Source organism: Pseudopodoces humilis, chromosome 25 (genome assembly GCF_049639895.1).
Source record: "Pseudopodoces humilis isolate 2021_Gansu_Grassland_sample_001 chromosome 25, ASM4963989v1, whole genome shotgun sequence".
NCBI classification, from domain to species: Eukaryota; Metazoa; Chordata; class Aves; order Passeriformes; family Paridae; genus Pseudopodoces; species Pseudopodoces humilis.
In genome coordinates this window covers 1,639,053-1,661,198 of record NC_142224.1, presented here as the reverse complement: position 1 = coordinate 1,661,198, position 22,146 = coordinate 1,639,053, and the positions used below count along the sequence as shown (strand labels likewise).

General features: G+C 46.2%; 1 protein-coding gene across 4 annotated transcripts in view; it reads right to left on the bottom strand.

Moving 5' to 3' along the window:
* The window catches only part of CDON (cell adhesion associated, oncogene regulated), a 54,847-nt gene that overhangs the window by 807 nt on the left and 31,894 nt on the right, over positions 1 to 22,146 (bottom strand). For 3 of the 4 annotated variants that reach the window (XM_088066783.1, XM_088066782.1, XM_088066784.1), the window contains exons 9-19: positions 21,442 to 21,734; positions 19,429 to 19,603; positions 17,155 to 17,283; positions 15,654 to 15,860; positions 14,861 to 15,042; positions 13,630 to 13,747; positions 10,372 to 10,494; positions 8,717 to 8,944; positions 7,413 to 7,687; positions 5,022 to 5,101; positions 409 to 665 (exon numbers count right to left, since the gene is read on the bottom strand). In XM_088066783.1, coding sequence (XP_087922909.1) covers positions 409 to 665; positions 5,022 to 5,101; positions 7,413 to 7,687; positions 8,717 to 8,944; positions 10,372 to 10,494; positions 13,630 to 13,747; positions 14,861 to 15,042; positions 15,654 to 15,860; positions 17,155 to 17,283; positions 19,429 to 19,603; positions 21,442 to 21,734 — 2,067 coding nt within the window. The remainder of the gene's footprint in view (positions 1 to 408; positions 666 to 5,021; positions 5,102 to 7,412; positions 7,688 to 8,716; positions 8,945 to 10,371; positions 10,495 to 13,629; positions 13,748 to 14,860; positions 15,043 to 15,653; positions 15,861 to 17,154; positions 17,284 to 19,428; positions 19,604 to 21,441; positions 21,735 to 22,146) is intronic. The other variant, XM_005528444.3, reaches the window with a different exon arrangement.

Here is a 22,146-nt window from a genome sequence, read left to right as displayed (position 1 = left end):
AAGCTGCAATAATTCTAGGGTGGGACAAAGTACAGGTTCTTTCCACCAACAGAGACTGGTCCCTTCCTGTGCCAGTTGCAGCCTCCAGGATGGCTCTGGAAGGCCTGTGTGTCCTGTGTCAGGGCCAATGGGTGTGCTGTGAGTGCAGCACCCATCAGTCACAGCCTCATGTGCTCAATGAGACCTCTTTAGAGGCACCAATCACAAGGGCATGACAGGACCAGGCACTGGAGCAGCACTGCTCCCTCCTTCTGCGATGGGAAAGGGAAGACACTTCACCTTCCTCCAAGCCTGCTCTTACAAGGCTTTAATTACCGGCTTCTCAGCAATAAATGAAGCTCCCTACAGATGTCATATAGAATATTCCCAGCTTCCCAGCCAGGTGCTATCCTCTGTGGGATGCCTCACCGTCCATGCAATCCACAGAGAGCTGGCTCATGCCCTCCCGACAGCAGGGATGCTGCGCCGGGGGCTGCTCCGCGCTCTCCCTGCCCTCCTCCTCCAGCCGGGTGCTGCACTCGGGGGTGGCCGAGGCCAGGCACATGGCCACCATCACATGGGGGCTCAGGGGCTTCATCTCCACACCATCCTGCTGGAAAGGGGCTCCGAGGGGCACCACGGGCAGCGCGCTGCTGCCAAAAGTGCCGTTGGTTTTGGTGAAACACCTGCGGGAGGGACAGAGATCAAAGTTACTCAGAGTGGCTTCTTCCCCCACTTCTTCTACCCTCCACCCCCACAACTTTTCAGTGTTTTACCACATCAACAATCAGAGCATTTGTCAAATCAGTTTTAAATATATTTGTGGAGTGATTCTGACATTAAGAAAAGGATTGAGTGGGGTTTTTTTTCTCCCAGCAGACAGCTGAAAACATTCAAAACACGCTCAGTTCCTTCCCCCATCGATTGAGCCCCAGTGACCTGACTTGTGAGTCCATTTCTCCATCAAAGCAACTCCATAAAACATGTTTTCACTGCCAAGATAAAGAGCTCAAATTTGAAACCCAAGCAGCACACTTAAGTACCTTGAAAAATAAATACTAAGTGTTATTGGAGTGAATGCAAATTAGAAAAATAGATGTAATATAACAAATTTAACCCCCCTCCTTCTGCTGTGTAAGTCAGATTGTAATACCTGTGTAAAATGGTGGAACTGATATGAAAAGGCTGAATCAATTGTTACAGCTGAGGTATTTAAGCTTTAAACAAAAAGGAGCAGGACTTTGACACACATACCATTGCGTCATGAGGGAAAACACCTCAGTGTTTGCAGCCCCATGAACAATGTGGCCTCAGGGAACATTTATACAAACAATTCCTACATAAGAAAGCCATATCTACCCCAAAAGTAAAAGGTTCACTTGCACAGCTACCACAAACTTTGAGAAGCTGCACGCCAAAATGCTCCTTGTTATGTGGTGCAAGAGATGGATTCACAGATAAACACATGGAAATAAGGATGGAGAGTGTTCACACCCTCCAGTGACACCCCAAAATGCTCCTGTGAAAGCTGAGCAGGTTTCAGGTCCTTATGTGCTAGTGCAGATACAACTCTGAGCACTCTTCTCTTTTTTTCCTACCAGTTGTAAACCCATCCCTCACCTGCTTTGCTCACAGGGATCAGCCCAGTGCACTTGCTGTATGCCATCCCTGGGGCTGTTTAAGGCTGGCATTTGGAAATGCAAAAATTCATCCCTGGGACCTGTCTGCTCAGCTGCTGGCTCAGCAAGTAGCACTGTGTGCTGCTCCAGACTGATTCTGGCCCAAAACTGAGCAGAGTGGATGAAAAATTGCTGGAAAAGGAGGACTGGGACACCAGCAGTGCCAGGGCAGCAGCCAGCAGAGCTGACCTCGATAACAGGCCAGCACTGAACCCAGAAGGGTTAAAACCAGGACATGTTAAGCTTGGCAGTCTCACTTAAGTCCTGTCTAAGTCCCAGAGAACACTTGTATGCCATTAAAAAAGTCATGGCAATAAGGAAAACCACCACGCTGGAGGGAGCTGTCCTACAGCCCTGCCTAGAGCCTCAGTTCATACCTGAAACCTGATCAAAACCTGGGACCAATATTGTCAGAACTGAAAGAGCAACAAAACACCCAACAACACAAATAAATTTATCAGAGGAGGAACTATTGTGAGCTTCCCCTTCCCTTCACCTGCAAAGCCAGAACAGGACAAATGGGCTCCCTCTGGAGCCTGCTCCCCTCCCCAAAGCTGGAAGGATGGAGCAGCACTAAGCTTCAACCTTCACTCTCCTATTTTGTCCTTCTGCTCCTGTAACTGCCTCCAAAATCATTATTCCAAGTACCAAAATACCACAGAAGCCACTGGAGAATCCACATGAAACACATCTGGTCCTCAAACAAATCCATTTATTAGTTTGCCTTTCTCTCCGCAGAGGTTTTGACTGCACTCACTTATTATTTAGAAAAAAAGGCTCAGAGAAACCCATCTAAATGTTTGGGTTTGCATGTTTCTGGGGTTTCTTCTTAAAGATACAGAGGTCAGTGGAGCTCTCTGTATTATTGTAAGAGCTTGAAGGATGTTTCAACACAGCAGTTCAGCCTTCTAAGCTTCAATAACCACAATTTGATGGAAACTAGCCATGGGGATATCCAGAGCAGAGTGTGGAGGAAGAGTGATGTAAAATCCCTGCTGCAGAAAACACATCTTCTATCAATTCTTAACACTGAAACCCTACTAAACCATAATCCAAAAAAAATAATAATTTAGATGAAAAAGCTGGAAAAACAAACTGATGTTCCCACATTTAATTTGCACATTTCAGATTTCTCATCAAAATACAGTGAATTTGCAAAGCAGAGAGATCTGCAAAAGTGTAAATTCCTCTGCAAACATCAGGTATCTTGAGAGCTTTAGCACAAAAGCACAAGAGAAGAAAAAAGATCAATTCTCAATCCTGTCAACCACAAGCTTTGTCCACAATAGTAAAGTGGGTCTCCAGTTTTCAGCAGCTTCTCCCTCTGGCAAGGCTCCACAAGCAGTTATGAGGGATAAAGTGCTAATTTAAACAGAAGACCCAGGGATCTCAGCACTGGAATAATAAAACCTGCTCTGAAATGGCTATTGCTGAAAACAGCCATGAAATAATGCTGAACCTTTAGGATTCATTTGCACGTGGTCACAATTCACACAACTGCTACATTCACCCCAAATCAGCAACAGCTCCAGGCATTTGGTGGAAATGGGTCAGTGAGGAGCTCACAGCACCAAGGCCCCATTCCTGATGTGAGGTGTGTCCACCTGAACCTCCCTTCTCCTCCTGCCACCGGGGTGCAGAGGGAGCTGCCTGATTCCAGCACATGATTCCAGGGTGGGATGAGGAAAAGATTCTTTCCACCAACAGAGACCAGGTCAGGGGGACTGACCTCACCTCTGCAATGAGGTTGAACAAAATGGGAAAAACACTCAAATTCCCACTTGCCAAAAGCTGACTGCACTAACCCAACAGGCCTTCCTCCTGCTTCTGCTGTTCCTCCTCCTCACCCTGGCCGTGGAGCCAGCTCCCTGGTGTAATGCTGAGGCACGTTCTGGTCCTCTCCATTCCCCTCTCCCATGTCCTCTTTCCATTCCCCCAGCGCCAGGACAGGAACGGAGCGGTCTCTGCTGTGCAGCTCTCTGCCAAACCGAGGTTAATGATCCCCTCTGGGCAAGGCAGCTGTAAGGGACAACTTGTTTCTCTATCAAGCAGTCAAATATAGAATGGGGCTGTGAAAACTCAAAGTTCAGGCCCTGCTGATGACCTGTCTGGGAGGAGCAGTGCAGCTGCAGAGGACGGAACCCTTTCCCTTGGTTTCTTAGGGAGTGAAAAAAAAGCAAATAAAAATCTAAATGTGTTTAAAACTGGAAGCAAGCTCTTAATTACAGTGTAACACATGTGGCATGTTCCAAATTACTGTGAGTCTCAGACATCCTGGTGAGAGCTGCTGCACAGCCTGCTCGAAATCACAGCAGTGGTGGGTGAGGGAACATATTGGGCTTTCCTGAGACCTGCCAGGGACACTGGGCCAGGCAAGGCATGCCCAGCTCTGCCTGCGAGCAGCAGCTTGTCATGCACATATTTATAGAAGGATGAAGGATTCAAAGCTCATTATAAGTGCTATTTTGATAAATAAAACTATGAAAATAAAGTGAACATGTTTTCTGCCTTCAACAACGGCTTTATTGTTCAACAGGGGTCAGACTCGATGATGCTCGTGGGCCCAACTCGGAATATTCAATGATTCAATGATTAATTTCAATTCAGCTGGGTGCACACCTAAAGGCAGCTGAAGATTTTAACAATACTGAAAAATCAAAGTATGATTGAAAAAGATGCCTAGAACCTACCAGTCAGAGCAGCCAAGCTTGTCTGACTTCCAGTGCTATTTCTAATCATTAAAATAACCAGAGATTTATTCAGTAGCCGAGGAGGATAATAATTCCAAAGTGAAAATGTATCAATTTTTATTAGGTTTCCAACTCCCAGCTACAATGTAGAAGACAAATTTTCCCTTATTCTACAAAAGAATCCTTTTTCCCATGAAAAAAAGTGTGTCCCACTCTGACAATGGCTGGTCAATCTCCTCCTGAAGGCCTCAAGAACTTCAAATCCCACGTTTTACAAAGAATAGCATTGTGAAGGCAAAGGGGTGAGTTGCTTAGTGTTCTTAAGGGAATGTCAGGAAGTGTAAAATATAGAAGACCAATTAAATCCTATTTGACAAGCTCCATATGGAATGATTTTGTTATCTCAAAACTGAGGAAAACACAGGAAATACGGATTTTTTTAAAAATCCAGCACCCAACCTGTCTCAATTCCTAGAGAGCATCAGAGGAGCACGTTGAGCAAAGAGAGCTCTAACAACTCGTTTTATTTTATCCTATGGACAATCCTCAGCTGCTTTCCAGGTCATCCATGGAACTCCTGGTGCCAGCCAGGACTCCAGCTCAGCTTTTGTCAGCCCCAGCTCCACCCCAGCACACAGAGGGAGGGCAGTTCTCTGGGCAGGTCATTTCTCACCTGTTATTGTTCCGACAATTCCGGCAGCTGATGCACTCCGAGGGGTCAGCCTGCGGCACTGCCGTGTACAGCCCACCACCCTGCAGCAGGAAGGATTAATAACAAATAATTAGAAATCAAATCACTATTGGGACACTCAAGAGCTCTTTGACTCAGTTTCCCCACTCTGATCACGTTATCAATGCCCTGCTCCGGGCTGTACGTGGCACGGCAACACTGAGCGATTGTCCAGGGGAGAGCTTTGCCAGTGTGTGTGTCAGGGAAAAGTAAATAACTGCAGCTTAGACAAGTATGTGGTCATTTCCCTGGTCTGTTTTCAGCTTAATATGCTGAGGTTTAATTTAATAAACACACTGTAAATATATTTATTTTTAACGCTGATGACAGACACGAAAGCGAATTGCTGTTCATTAGCACGCAAGGCTTGTTTAGGGAGACAGAGGATTAAATCTGGAGGGCTGATGTCACACACAAACCCATCCCACTTTCCTGTAATTACTCCGATTAGATCAGTTTACTTCACTATACTGATTTTTGAACCGTTTGGTATTTGTACAGATGGGGTAATTCCTCAGCCAGCAATGACTCCGGGTGAGAGGGATTTTGTGTTGTTGGTTTTGGCTAACAGGGCCATTACAAGCCAGTTGAAATGCCCAGATTAACACATACCTCATTGTTAGGGACCAGGCAGACAGTGATGCAGGAGCCACTCCAACAGGGCTGCAGAGCCAGGCTCCCGGCCCCGCTCCAGGAGGGAGCCAGGCTGGGAAGGCTCACCTGGATTTTGGCAGCTCAAGTGGTAGAGAATTTCTAGCAATCCCTATTTTTGCAAAACCAGAGCTTATCCTGATGTTTTTGAGGGATAGGGAGCACTGAGGAAATGCCTAATTAGTCTTGATTGCCATCCTGGCCAGTTTCTCCCTTCCTCATTTAACCCAATCACTGAAACAATAAAGAGCGACCAAAGGAGGCTCGGAACATCCTGTTCCTGTGTGTAGCCTCACCCACGTGCCAGTCCCAGCCCTTCTCCACAGGCAGAGATCCTGTGACATCGTGTGACTCAAACTTTCTACAACAGGGAGTGGGGAAAGAAAAAAATCAACCCCATCACCTGTTCCCAGCAAGAACCGGCGTTGGGTGGAGGCCTCGTGGCACAGAGGAGCTCCAGCCACCAAGACCTGTCACACACATGTATTTTCCTTCTTTTCCCCCAAAGAAATAAAAATGGGAAGGGCAAAACATAATGCAAACTCTCAGTCTTTTTCCTGGGTGAGCTTTTGAGCACTGCAAACTCCCTGAGGGCTTGGAGATTTCTGCAGAGTTTCACCCACTGGGAGGTTGGACAGGTCAAAAAAAAAAACAGTTTGGGCCTTGGTTACTCTTGAAAACACCCAAAAGTGAGCACTTCTTGCTACACAAGTAGGCCAAGGACAGAATGAGGTAAAGAACTGACTGGTCTGGGCTCAGACTGGAGGGAACTGAAGTGGCAACTACTGTGCAAGTGCTAATTTGTTGTTCAATAAAATGAAGTGCTTGTGCTCAATTACCAACACAAACAATAGACCCGTTTTTTTTCTCCAGAAACAGCATGGGTTATTCAGACTTTTGAACTTTTTCTTTCAGTTTTCCTGGGCAATGTTCACAGTTTTGAGTAAGTTTAGTAAGTTTGAATGCAAGCCATCTGTTTCCATAGACAATAATGAAATCATTATTCTCTCTTGGAAACAGGACACGTTTCAGCAAATGAAGTATTTTTCCACAGCATACAAAGGCTGGATCGCAGACTGAAATTAGTTTTTAATTTTATTTTCAATTTCAAAACAAAAAACGAGCCTGTCTCAACAGTCACAAACAGGGGACTGAAAAAAAAAAACCAACCCAGCATTACTGCTCTGCTGTAGCTCAAGATGTATGGGGCACTTCATTCCATGGAACCTCCTGCGCCATTCGTGCTTTGCCATAATTAATAGCATTGCTCAGAGTTACAGATCTGAAACAGGTGGGGGAAAAACGGGTGATCCATAAAGCTGCAGAATAAGCAGCTATAATTAAATGTATTTAACTTGGAGATTGAGAAATACCATATGTACAAGTAAAGTATCTCAGCCCAGCACTGAGGCATTCTCAGAGCTTACATGCTGTTAGGAGGAGGGTAGAGGCAGATTTCCCAGAGTAAGTGGAATTCTTGCCGTCATCTGATATTCTCAAATGAAAACCATGATGTTTGTATCACAAATATCAGCCCAGTTGCTTCCTCTGGGATAAGGAATTCAGTGGAACTGGCTGTTATCAATGGATGAGTATTCCCCCACTCGAATTAAGCCTGCTTCAACAGCCCCTGAATGAATCCCAAGGTCTGGGCTCAGCCTCCCACCCGGAGTAGGACCTTACGTTCACGAGGTGATGGGGATGTTCGTAGTCCACGTGTGTTCTGGACAGGGAGTTGGTGTGCCCTGGGTACAGTCCTGCTCCTCCTCCACTCATGATCCCATTGACACCATTGGCAACTTTGTGATGGACATGGGGGCAGCCGTTGCTGAGGCCGTTGCTGAGGAAGTTTCCGTGGATGCTGCCGTTGACTCGGCTGGTCCCGGGTAAGGTTGTGTACTCAATCATCTGCCCGTTGATATCTGCCCCTTGGTAGAGGTAGCCAGGAGGGTCATATTCTGCAAAAGATATTATCACTGAAAGCACTTTTATTGCTAAATGAGAAGCTAAATGAGCATCCCTAAAAAATAAACTTGTTTTTTTCGTTCTCCAGCTTTTGTGATCTAACTCTGATCTCCAACTGCTTAGCATACAAATGTAGACATGGAAAACAGCCCCATCCTGGAGAGCAGACCAGAAATGTTGGTCTGGAAGGACCTGGCTGATGTCAGTCACTACCAGAGCATCCTGAAACCGGGGCTTTTGTATCACCAACAGCCCCTCTGCTCTATCTGCTGTAAGCTGCTTCCAGATCTCTCTGGGCTGCAGCTGAAGACACCATCTTATCTTGCAAGAAGTTTTGTTTCATTTCTTTCTGTAGGAGAGTAAGAGCATTTAAAAATAACCACAGGCTGTGGCAAGAGCAAGGCTGATTTATGCACCAGGAGCAGAAAAGGCCAGTGCAGAGATTCTGCTGGCTCTGGGTTGGTGGTGGGTGCAGAGCACCTTGCAAAGCTCCTCCTCCAGGCTCCTGCTTGCTAATGAACAGATTTTCATTATTAACACCTCTCTGGAAGACTTGGCCATTGAATGCCATCTCACTGTACAGGGTAACAAGGGACTCATCCTAGAGCTGCAACTTCTCTTTCTTTCCAGATGCACTCAAGAAAGAGAGAGATCCAGGGTTTAACTGTCCACAATTTTAACAAGTGATAACGATTACACACACTCTGCCTCTGCAATCATCAGAGACCCGTGCAGGGGCTTAAACACAAACTGCAGAAACTTTGCCCAAGCCTTTCCCACACCATTCTCTGGGTGAAACTGCAGCACAATCCTCCAGGGACGCAGCAGGACAGGGAGCATCAGTGTGAAGAAATGGAGACATTGCTGCTCTTAAAAGCCCAAGGCACACCTGGAAGTACAAGTCTCTACAGAAATGCAAGTTGGCTCCTAGCAGGAAACTGCTTCCCATCCGTAAAACGCAGCATGGACATTCCTAATTTTACTCTGGTAATATTTTCCTCGTGAAACCAACCCCCACTCACTCTGCATGGCGTTCTGCTGCCGGTTCTTCCAGAGGCACATGGCTATGAAGACAATGAGGATGAGGACCATGACCCCCAGCACACAGCCCACAATCAGGTACAGCATGTCACTGCTGCGCACGGGGCCGCTGGCGGGCACGGCCCCGCTGCCCCCGGCCCGCTCGGGGGGGTTGGGTGGCGTGCTCAGGTCCCTCACTGGATATTCAGATGCTCCTGGCGTGCGTTTCACTGAGGAGTAGAGACAAACGTGTGTATATCACTAAATGCATTTTCTAAATGTGGTTTTTCATCGTGAAGTGAAAATAATTACAGCTGAGTCCCGATGCCTCGCAAAGAAAGCTTCCAAGTCAATATTAATTCCTACAATGAGAATGCCAACTCCTATTGGGTAATAACTGTTTGCCTTGGAAAATGGTGATTATCCTGCCTGCTCACCCACTCTTTGAGGTCACTGGAACTTTAACGAGCTGCTCGAGGTACCCGTGGCTGCAACTGCTCTAACTCTCAACTTGAAAAGAGCACAAATCTTTCCATTTCTGAGGTCAGGAAAAACCACAACACTCATTTCTCTCGCCCAGGCTCTGCCAGATGACCTGCTCTTATCTGATGTGAACCCTGCTAACCCCCTTCCCAAACCACACAGTTGAAGATCAACCAAGAGATGAACAGAAAATCACTGAAAATGAGATGCTAGTTTAACCCAGGAATTGCATTTACATTCGTTTCCAGTACACCACAGTTCAGATTTATTTCATTTGACACTAAAACCCTAAAAGAGGTGCCTGGCTTAGGAGTGAAGCTGGTCAGAGAGATACAAACACCTCCATGCAGGAGTGTTGGATAAGCTGAATCATCCTTATAAGCCTGGGGGAGATAAATTTTAAGGAAGAGGCAGGGGGAATGACAAATTACATCTTGCCCATTTTAAAATTAGAGAAGAACATTATATTCCTTGCAGGAGGGAGACCCACTGTGTGCACAGTCCCAAAGCCCTGCAGCTCCTATTCCCTTCCTTCAAAGGTTTCTCTACTCACTTTGCTGAATTTTGATGCTTCCGCTCCCAGAGGGCTTTTTTCTTTTTTTTTTCAAACATTTTTTCATAGCACTGCATTTGAAGTTTACTGTCTGCATTTTCCCTTTACAGCCTAACTTGGTTTTAGAGATTAAAGGAGACAGGAATTCTTTGCAAAATAAATGTGACTGCCATATCTGACACTTCCCGAGAACAGTACAAACTTTGTGCCAGAGGCATGCAGGATTAGGGATGGAGGCAGCCAACACAGCCATCAATTGCTGTGGTCTGCACTTATACAACGTGTCACAGAGCCCTGAAGACATAAAACAGACGTACAAATCAATTCTGTCATCTTCAGGCGCATGGTTGTCTCCTAAGGAGAGGCCATCAGCACCGCGGAGGCAGCGGCGCTATCTCTGAGGGCAGGCAAAGCTGCAGAGCTCTGCTGAGAGCCTCACGAGTGCAACAGATCACTTTCCATATGTTCAAAACAATCCCAGCTTGGGAAGACAAAACAATCCTCCGAAACATTCCAGAAAATTATGGTCATCATGGCAGCTGACTTTTGTGCTGCACTAAAATTCCCCCAGTGGATCTTTCCCATCCCAAAGGCCACCTCGGCTTGGCCCCGCAGCCTCACCTTTGGTCTCGCAGATCATCACGTTGCTGTACTCACTCTCTCCCCCCTCGTTATAGCACTGCATCTTGATGTCATAAGAAGTTTCAGGCTGCAGGTGATTTATCAGGTGCCACTGCTTTGTACCTGTTGGGGAACAAAAAGTAAATTGACTGCAGGCCAATTACCCACAGGAGCCAGAATTATGGATGAGTGCATTGCACCAAATGCAAGGGCACTGCAGCTTGTCTTGTTAGCACAAAAATCTTCAGTAACAATTTATGGACTTAGCTGAAGCCATGGTCCACGAGTGGCATCCCTGCTCATAGCAGAGGGTAGGAAATAGATAATCTCGAAGGTCCCTTTCAGCCCAAATACTCCGTGACTCTCTAAGACTTGTGTTATCATGTGAAATTGATTATTAGAAGGACCTTTTGATGAATTAAAAGTGAGAGTTTTTTCAGTATTTTCTTTTAAATAAAGTCTTTCTCTACAAAAGCCAGAACTCACTAAACTCAAAACCCAGCCATCCAAGTGCCCACACATGTGCATTTAAATCCAACAGCAGCCCTGTGCACCCTCAACATGGAACTGCCAAAGGGATGGGTTTAGGGTGGATTATGCTGACTATTTACAGTACACTGGGCAAATAATACGGAAAACTGGCACAGAGAGCTTGGGACAAGGGAAAAACTTGACTGTGAGCAGACCTTGAGGTGCGAGGTACCACTGCAGCCATCGGTGTGGTGCATGAAGGACACATCTGGGTTGTTCAATTTGGCTGAAACCCCAAATAACTGAATGTGCATTTTCTGAACCATCCTGGGAACGCAGCAAGGCTGTCCCGGTGCCACTGCCCCTGCAGAGCCCAAGCCCCAGCCTGAGCCAAGCAATCTTCTCTAATAGGATGGTTTTGTCATCTCTGGCCCCTGGCCAACATTTCATTTAGACACCCTCCTGAAGTACTGAGCGCTTCAGGATAAATCACTCCCAGTTTTTACTTTCACAGGCTTGTGACAAATTTTACTAAACAGCGACCATTTTTTTTTATTTTATTTTTTTTTTTTTTGGTAGTTTAATTAACTGTTTGAGTGCTCTTAATCCCTCTTGGAAAATACCACCTTGAACTGTTTCCACTGTTTCTAAGGAACTGTCTACCACCTACTGATTTAAACATTAATAAAAAGGCTCAGGCGTGCTGGGGCTGTCACTGTGACTCCTCTGAGAGTCCAGACCCTCTGCCCAGCCCCAGCAGGGTGGGGGTACCCAGGAGAGCCCCCCTGCACCGGGGGCTGGTCCAGCCCTCACCTGCTGCACATCCTAGTGAGGGTGGACAAGTCCTGGCTGAAGCTGGAACCGCCTTTCCCTAAATCGCACGTTTTCCCAAGATTCCGACTCGGTTTTCCCGGCGCCCCCACCCCCAAGCATTCCTTTTGGTAATTACTACACCAGGTTTTAGGTTTCCGCTTCAAACCATTAGTGGGACTGGAATCAGTACAGGCACTTTAACTGTCCTCTTCGTGCACCATTAGCAAGGGAAAACATTTAAACAACTGACATCAGACTGCATTTACATTTAAAATTCAATCTCCAGGATCATGGAAACAGAGAAATTCAGACCAGAAACAGAGAAATTCAGACCAGAAACAGAGAAATGCATCGTTGCAGGACTGGGGTGATTTTTTTTTTGCTTTTGCTTAAAGCAGCTGAGAGATACCGAGGAGCCATCAGAGTCAAGCTTTTTGCTTGTTTTTTCCTTCAAATAAAATCTGATTTTGCCTGTAGCGGCATTTATAAGGAAAAAAATGTTTCTGCAGAGTTTTGAATGTCTCGAAAGACAAGACTTAACAGGAAGCGGTGAGGAAAGCCTGCGGCAAGCACTTATAGCACAGGCATCACAACACTTTTTCCACAACTCATACAGTCATTTCAAGATAAAATTCCCTGTCAAAAAACAGATTAATTCAAAGGTAACACAAGGGGAAAAAAAGTGATTTATGGCAAAAATACCTTAAGTCACATGTTCCTCTACATATTTCACATCAAGTGCTTCCAATCACAACTTAATTGAAAATAGTTCTCTCTCATTTTTTTTTTTTTCCCTCCTGAAAAGTTAATTTAGGGGAGCACAGTAAAGAAAAGTTGAAGTTTAAATCTTTCCACCAAGTGATTTCTGTTGCAGGCTCTGGCAGAGCAGAGCAGCTGCTAATGGTTTCAGACTGCCACAAAGAGTTCAATACACACACGCTCGGAAAAAAACCCGAAACAAGCTAATTTCACAGCACAGTGGAGCCCACTTAAACAACTAACTGCACAGTGTATAAGATTTATAAACACACAAGTTCTGTCTAGAAAAGGCTAAAATACATTTGCAGATGAAGGTGCAGCCTGCATGAGGTTCTATAAAGCCTCTGAGCTCAAACTCTGGATCTTTAATAGCTTTATAGTGTGCAAAAGCTTATGTCATGCATCAAAGTACTATGTGCAGTATTGTCTGGCAGGGGAAATTTTTCAAAATAAAGGTCCATTCCTCTTGTAACTGAATAAATGAGGGGGAAAAAAATAATTAACGTCATCGGGCCAGAATGAGATCACTGCGTTTGCTCAGCCCAAGCAATAAGGACATTAAATAAAATATTTTTAAAAGGGTTTTCCACTTCTGGACTAATATAGACATTATCTAATAACTTCTTCCAGGAAAATGATGATCTAATATGCACAGGGGAAAAAAATAACTTGATTAAAAGGCAAAATGAAGCACAAACATACTTGTATTTGCAGAGTGCTACAGCACTTGAGGCTAAAAGCAACTTCCTTATAGCAGGAGAAGTGATTAGGCGAGGTAAGAGGAGAGAAGGGCAGTTACACTCAAGGTACAACCAGATTAGAAAATCCATGCTGGGGTAAATAATTTGAAAAGCCAGCTAGTTGTTAGTACAGTCTGTAACCCAGATGTTTTTATCCTGGGTTAAACCTCATTTACACTGCTTTCTCTTTAAACAAATTGAAGCTACACCAGTTTAAAGAGACCTTCATTAAGGATTTGCAGCTGTATAACAAGCCAAACTTAAACCCAGTATTTAGGTCTCAAGCTTCCACGTCAAAGAGGCTTCAGAAGGAAAAAAACAGCTCACGTGTGGGCAAAACCCAGCGCTAGGGAATTGAGATAGCTCCTTTTGTGAGACAGATTATAAAGACTGCTTGGGAAAAGCAGTTTAGATTTCATATAAACACAGCCAACGTGGCTACAGGGTGTCCTTTCCCTTCTCCAAGCACACGTGCCTGGCACCGTACCGTCCACGATATCCCGCTTGTAGTCGCTGTCGTTGTCGCTGTCCGTGGGCCGGTAATAGATATAAAATCCTTGGATGGGCGTGTTGTTGTTGCTCGATGTGATGTACTACAAAGGAATTTTAAGAGACTGCGTGAGGGAAGAGTTTTAACTGAGTCCTGCTGAGCTGTCATCACTGAGCATCTCATCCTCTGTAACGATGAGTATTTGTCATGAGGTTGTGTAAGTAAAGGTGACTGAGCTCCCTGGAGTAGCCAGAGAAGGATGGGGACAAGAGACTGAGCTTAGGCATCACTTCCCAAACCCTCAGTTAGGGTTTGACCATGCACAGCCTGAAAATCTGCATGATTAATGGAAATGGAAAAGTTAGAACCATAAAACTCTTCAGAAAGAGTTAAGGTCACTCTAAAAATCAGTTCAAGAATCTTTAAGTTATGCAGCCTCCTGAGGAACCAGAGGTTATTTTAAGTTTATTATCCTTAACATCTCTTAAGGCTGAGCTAGCAGAGCAAACTAACACTGGGAACTCTACACATTAAATCCTCCAAAGTATACCAGGGGGTTAGATTTCAAAACAAGAGCAAAGAATTTCTGTGGGTTTCAATAAGGACTTTAAAGTACTTGTTTACAATAGACGAGGTAACAGGGGAAAGGAAAATGTTTCTCTAACATGAAACCTCCACTGGATGTGAGGGAAGACGGTGGGTTTGAAACCCGCTCCCAGCCACCCCAGCCTGGATTGACAAAAGCAGCAGGACTTGCAGGAAACGGAGCCAACTCGCTCACAACTCATGGCATGAGCAGGGCTTGGGACAGAGTTAAGCCCACTGGTGCCTCTGCTATGTCTGTGCCAGAGCAGGTGGACTGGTCCGGCTGTGGCCTCTCACTGGAGCTGCCAGTTGGGCACATCTGGCGTAACCCAAGGAGGGGTGTGTGGGGTCCCCACGGAGCTGGAAGGGGAGTGGGGAGGAGGGAAGCTGGGAGACGGTGCAAAAGGCAGCAGACAACTGACAGGGCTGCCTCTGAGCGGGAAAAAGGGCCTGGAAATGGGGGCAAAGGGCTTGAGAGGCACCAGTCCCATTAATTCCCCCAGTTCTACCATACAGAAGTGCTCAGCCCCATCCTAGGAACACGATTATCTCCAGCTCTCGGGAGGAAGCAAACAGCTCCTAACCCTCAACTTTGCAGTCCAAACTGTGGGAAGAACAGTGCCATACCCACCGTCCATTTCAGCATGATCTGGGTGTCGCTGATGGCCTCGGTGTAGGCGATGTGCGGGCCGGCGATGGGCCGGCTGGAGAAGCGGCCGCTGAACCCGGCCACCTGGTACGGGCGCGACGCCGCGCTCCGCGGGCTCTCCCCGTAGTTGTTCACTGCGATCACTCGGAACCTATACATTTCTCCTTTTAAGGGAAAGAGGGAAAGAAAGAAGCCCTTGTGGCAAAACAAGTGGTGGAAAGAGAATTCAAGGAGTGACTAAACAGATTAGGAAGTACTTTTTGCACAACGTCCAGTTAGAAAAGGACAGGAGTCCTTGCCACGGACTGATGTGGAGATATAAACAGCTCCTAAAACTCACTCAAGGCAAATCCAAAGGCTATGGATGGAGATACCTCCATCAGCTCAGGAAGTCCCTAAACTGGTGGGCACTGAGAAGATGCTTCAAAGGATCCCTATCACCATCCACTCCATCTTCTCTTGTGCTTTTTGCCTGAGTTTTTAGGGCTGGACACTGGAAGAAGTCAGGGCAGACATTTTTCTCTACATTCTGAGTGTTCACTAGGACAATTAAGTTAAAAATAGCAGTGATACACAACCCTCCTCTCCACATGAACAAGCATTAAATTATGGTGGGGTTTTTTTCCACTTGGAAAGCCAGAAATCAACTTGAATTCATGTAACGAGCTCCTAGGCCATGCACAAGACACAAACCTAATGCAGCAGAAACGGGGTAATCCAAGCAGAAGTTGAAAAGAAGCGAAGAGCTGCAGTAATGAAAGAACATTTCTAATACCTGGCTCCAAGTTCCGAACTTCCACAGACAGCTTGGAGGGAGAGATGTTGCCAGCTGCCACGAGCCAGTCGCTGTTGCGACCCAGACGTTTGTACTCCACTTTGAAGGCAGTGATGGGGGAGCCCCCGTTGGCACGGGGGATCCACGTGACGTAGACGGATGATTCCGATGCCGTGGATATCGTGGGTCGGTCAGGAGCTTCTGGAACTGAAAGGAGAAATTTGGTTACAAGAGGATTAGAGTCAGCTGAAACTTAATTTTCACTAACGGCAGATTAGAGTTGTTGCTGATAATTATGTTGGATTTCACATATTAACGAGGAGAATCTTAAATCCTCCTGAAATCACCACTGCCCTTATTCTGCTGAAAGGGATGGATGATGAGCAGACAACAGAAGAATTGATTATCTTATCAATATAATATTAAAAAATTATATGGTATTGCACTACAACCATTTCTACATGAAAACAGACACATACACTAAGTGAACAGGAAAAACATGGTTATTTTTATAGCCCCCAAAATCCCCCCAGACCCAATGAAACTTCAACCCATCTGCATTAACGAGTGCTGGAGAAATGAGAAGGAAAAGAGAACAAAGCATGCAGCAGGATGTACTTACGGAACTCACTGAAGTTACAGGCAGCAGTGGCACAGAGAGAAGGGAAAGAGGGGTGTTAGTAAATGTGGTTTTAAGAGCTGTGAGGCTTTACTAAACCAGTCTGGATTCGTAAACGTGGAGCTGGTGCTGAGGAGTGGAGCAAGGAGCAGCAGGCTGGCAGCTCTGGGGCATGAAGCAGCTGAGCATTTGCAGCCAGGCACAAGTAAGGCCCTTGTGTGGCTCCTCTGACATTCAGTGCTGCCACAAGCTCAACTCCTCGCCTTAAACCTCATCACTCACCTTTGGCTTTACCCCAAATTTTAGATACCTTTGAGATCTCAGCCCCTGACTAAATCTGCCTCAACCAGGCCAATGAGTTCAAAGGCTGGGGGGAAGGGTGGGTGAGAAAAAGGACTATAAATATGCTCTTTCCACTGGAAACCAGGCCAAACGTCACATCTACTGGGAAGTGCTTATAGCTCCTCACCATCAGAAATCAGCCTGTCCCTGGGAAGCCACAGGAAAACATTCAGAACAGATATCACACACTTGGAGAACTTAAAGCTCTGACACAGCCATTTCCCATTTCCTCTTCCTCTGGCTCTTCCTCAGTGGAAGGAAAGAGAATACCAGTGTATTTAGCAAAAAGAAACCATAGGTTTAAAAATGAGCAGTAAGAACATGAGTTGTAAGCGAAAATTCTCTTGATTTTTTGAGAGCCACACATGGAGGCAGCAGCATCCTTGGAAATATCCTATGAAACAGAGTAATCTCAAAATCAACAGGAAATAGAGGAGGTAATACAAGCACCTGGAGCAGAAATAAACACAGGTTAACTCAGATGCAGCTCTTTGCAACACAGCTTTTAGTGCCCGAATCACAAACCATCCACACTCCTACCTCCACTGTGGCGAGACAGGTCCGGAAGGATGACACCAAAATTATTTGTGCCTTCATGAACAATGGGATGTTTGGGGATTCCTACAGGTGGAGATGGAGCCTGTGTGTTTTTCGAGGGTGATGTTCTTTCTAAGAAGAATTGACAGACAGTACATCAGTGTAGGGCCTGCATAAGGAAATGCTGTTTGTCAACAAGGTCACTTGCTACAGTGCTGCCCCAGCTCCAAATCCCAAGCTGAACAGTCAGGAGAGCAATCAGGGAGTTTCTCTGGGAGAGAAAGAGAGATTTCCTACCCAGGCAGTGGGTGAGCGACTGTCCATCTGCAGTAATGACACCCACAGTGCTTAGTGGTGATGCTGCCTGTGCTGCCCAGCCTGCTCATCACATCATCACCAGGTGGGGAAAGCTACACACTGAAATTCAGTCTAGAGAAGGACTGAAAATGCTGTGGAAGCAGCTGGAGTCAGCACACCAGGCTGAGAGGGCTTTTGACATGTAGGGGTGGCAGGAGAGTATAGTGGAGCAGGGTAGGGGTGGCAGTACTGACTCCTCTGAGTTTGCCAGGGACTGATCACAGGACAGCAAAGAGGAAGCATCATCTGGATTTCAAATGATGAGCTGTGATAAGTGGCTTTGCTGGTGTGAAGTTTTCTTGGTCCCCCAGTAAGCTGGGAGGGTTAGGAGGAGGAGGAACATGAGTATGAACACTAGGATGTCTTTTATGGAAAAGTATGGGTGGAATGGGATTTTGCCACAGTTTGATACAATACCCTAGGGGTTGTTTGAACCTGACTCATGGAGGAAGGTGGGGTGGAGGAATGTGCACCTGTGATGATAAAGGGAGGAGGTGTAGGGAAAAAAATCAGGTAGGTGTGGGGTTTTCTACAGAGAATCCTCACACTCATCCTCTGAGGGTCTGTGCAAGGAAGGGGATGGCTGAGAACAGGCTGGGGATGGATGGCTGTGGCCTCTCAAAATGGTGTTTGGCCTCATGGTAGGAACCCAGCCTATGAAGGGGAAGCAGGAGAAGGACTCCTGTGTAGGTAGGAGCCATAGAAGAATTCTCATCCAGCGTGCTGACAGATGCAGATGAAGAATGAGGCTCCCTTTGAGCAGGTGAGGGACCAGTCAGCTGTAGGGAACATTTCTGGGTGTCTGGGTGAGGCTGGTGCAGGCTGGGGCTGTGTAGGGCAAGTAGTAGGTCAGTCTGGATTTGAGTTGTTAGGCAGATACCTGGGAGGGACCCAAAGCTTCCTCAGGCAGAGGTGTTCTGTGGGGTGGGTAGGTCACAATTAGGGAATTGTTGACATTTTTAGCAGGGGGGGAGATTTTCAGAGGTTGGGGGCCATCAGTTTTGTATTTGTTTATTGATAGAATGATGATAAGGATGGATGGAACAATGAATCTGAGTATGTTTCACAAATTTCATGAAGACATTAAATTCTTAAGAAAATTTTAAGCTATCCTTAATTCTCCTTCATAGAATTCCAGAAGGGTTTGAGTCAGAAGGAACCTTTAAGCTCATCTTGGTCCACCCCCTCCCCTGGGCAGGGACACCTTCCACTATCCCAGGTTGCTCCAAGGCCCATGCAACCTGGTCTTGGGCACTTCCAGGGATGGGGCAGCCACAGCTTCTCTGGGCACCCTGTGCCAGGGCCTCACCACTCTCACAGGGAAGAATTTGTCCTAAATATCCCAGCTAACCCTGCCCTCTGTCACTTAAAAGCCATTCTTAGACAGTAGCACAAAAAATATCTACTTGTTTGTGTGCTAAAGAGCACAGGCACCAGTGTCCAAGACTGAAAGAAGAAATGCTCTGATTAAGAATGTTGTGCTTGTTGCTGTCTGCACACAACAATCAGAACAGCTGGCTCGTGGTCAGCAGAGATTGTCACTGAGGTGTCTGCAAAGCAAACCAGGAACAGCTTTGTTGATACATAGAAACTCAATGGTGCAGAGTTTCTTCTGTGATTAGAAACCTCAACAAGGACAGGCTGCTCCTGACTTCGCTCCTTAAAGCAAGAGAAACCTCACAGTACAAATCCTACCATCACCCCAAAAGTAATATCAAGCTTTTAATAGCTTCTGCTTACCAACAGCCTCACACTCAGGCAAGTTTGCCCTACAGCAATTTCAGCTATTCGAGGCTGTTCTTTAGCAAATAAATTGCAGAATATTTCACATATGGCTTAGCAGATGCCATTAAATAACTGATGTCATTAAATAAATGTCTCTGGAAGGCCAGGACACAGGGCACATTGTGCTGCACCTACCCTTGCTGGTGCGGAACGTCAGCATGGCCGGCTGGCCCTCGCCGGCGGCGCTCCTGGCCACCATCAGCACTTCATAGAGGCTGGAGGGCTCCAGCTCGGTGAGGCGCAGCTCGTTCTCACTGCCGGGCACTCGCACCGTGTGCCAGCCGCCCGCCGCGCTCACGCCGTCCTCCAGCTGCATGGGGAGAAACCATCAGCACACAGAGCACCTCTGCCCATCCCCAAAACTGATTTCACCCACAGTTTGTCTCCAGCTGCATCAGGGAGCACCATCAGCACACAGAGCACCTCTGCCCATCCCCAAAACTGCTCTCCTACATCTACCTACGATTTGTCTCCAAGTGCTTCTGCTACAAATCAGCAGCTTTGCACCCACTTTCACAGCACTCCTTGGATAAACTTATTTTCCCTGTCCATAAACACACACAGAGCTGGTTGTGACTGTTTGTTTTTTTTTCATTTTCAAAATGAAAATGTGGCTAAAACTACAAGAGCTCAAATGATTTTCAAGCCTTCAGTCAGCCTTCAGCTGCTTACTACTAAAGGGCTGGACCCAATACCCTAATGAGAAGATTTTCCCTGTACTAGCCCAGCTTTCTCTGTACTTCAGTATTTAAAAATATTTATTGGCTAAAATGGACAACAAAAAGTATGTCTTAGTTACTCCTTAAAGAAAAAGTCAGCAGGGAGACCAAAGATTTGGGTTTATCAATGCATGTTTCCTTTCTTTTAAAACAAAACCAGTCTTTAACTTAGCAGTGAAACCACCAGCTCTGTTAAAAGAAAGACATTCTGGGTAGTCTCTTAATGCTTGACCTTTGCAGGAAAACATTACCCCAAATCCCAAAGGAAAAGACAAAGATTCCATCAAAAATAAACTACTAAACAATATAAGACTTTAATAAAACTTTGGAGGCAGATCTAAACGCTGTGGATTATCAAAGGTTATGCCAGAGGTTTTTGTTCAACTATTTTCTTCTACAGCAGCCACTCCAAGGCTTTTTTTCCCCCAACTTTTTTTTTTTTTCCCCTCTATTAAAAGAGGGAAATCAATAAAATAATTTAATTACACAAAGAGAGCACCACCCTAAAAATGAGGATAAATTCACTGCTGAGAAATGCATGCGTGAGCACATTCAATGTGGAAAGGATTGGTGTGAGAGAAGGGAGAGCATCAAAAAAGTCAAAAAAGCATTCAGAGCTTCCGGGGCTTATGTGAACCAACTGCCTTTGGATGAGAAATTATCACCAACAAACTCTGGCACTTGGTTTTCAGGAACCAACAGGTCAAAAATCTAAGCATTCCCTCCAGGCTAAGACAAGATCAGGATGTAAAGGATTAAAAAGCTTATGAAAAATAAATCAAACAGCTTTGCCATGCAGAAAACTGGTTTGCTTGGAAGAACAGACGCAGGCATTGCTTGGTTCTGATTTTAGAATAACAGAACCTCCTGAGCTGAAAGTGGCCCACAAGGATCACAAAGTCCAGCTGTTGGCTCTGCACAAGAATCCCACCACGTGATGTTAAGCAAAAGAGTTCGGTGTTGACACACTACTTTTAATGCCATAGTGGGTAGTGCCCTGCAAGTTCACTTTCAAATTTGATAACTTCAGTTTAATTGAGTCCCTTTGGGACCCAGAGCAGCAAACTCGGTGATGTACTAAGGTAAAACTCAGCTTCCCTTCTGCTCTCACACACAGATTCAAGCTGTGTGTGAGAGCATCACACTTAGATGCATTTTTAACCCCACTGACTGCACACAACCCTGGAGCCCCATTCTCCATAATGACACCATAGAGGACAGAAAAGCCTGGATAAATCTCACTTAAAACTAGACAGAGCAGCGTGTTGGTGACAATGTCATCCACCCCTCAAACAAGCTGTGTGGGCACAGGAACGTCGTGCTTCGACTACCTCTGCCCATGTCCTGGCCAACACCAGCACCGCAGGTTCCTCGGGAAACCCACGGGGCCGCGACGCGTCCGCGGGCTGGGGATGGCTGGGGACGGTACCTTGCGGTATTTGACAAAGTAGGCGTTGATGGGCAGGCCCCCGGCGCGGCCCGGCCGCCACACCAGGCTGTACGTGTCCGGCTTCGGCGTCTGCGGGGGGCTCAGGATGATGGGGGCCTCGGGCGGGGCCGCTGCGCTCGACGCCTTTTCCATCGCGGCCGCGTCCAGAGGAGATTTTGTCGGAGGCGAGCTTGAAAATGCCATTTCTGCACCAAAATCACCGCCGCTCTCGTTGCTCTGGGCAAGCTCCAGAGGAGCTGTTTCTCCTGCTCTCGTGCCAGTTGCTGAAGGAACTGCAAAGGGAGGGTCTGGTTACATCCCCACGATGACGTACGTTCGCCCCGTGCCGAGGGGACGCTAAATCATTTCAGAGTGACATTTCCAAACAAGCCCTGCTGCAAAACACCAGGGCCAGAGGTGCCCACACAGATCTGAGCCCTGTGCTAAGCTGCGGCCTGGGTGTTTTCTCAGGGCACAGCAGTGGGGTTCGGTTTGTTTTATTTGGTTTGGTGTTTTTTTCCGCAGTTGCAAAGAGAGAAAATCTGAAACTCAAGGTCTACAGGCACAGTTTGAGTATCTCCACTAAATTAAGTCATGGCAATGCATGTTAAAAGAAATAAATAAGTGTACAGCTAAATTTGTGAGACAAACAGAGTAATTTGTACGCTGTTGTAAAAGGAACTTTTCATGGCCTGCACTGGCATG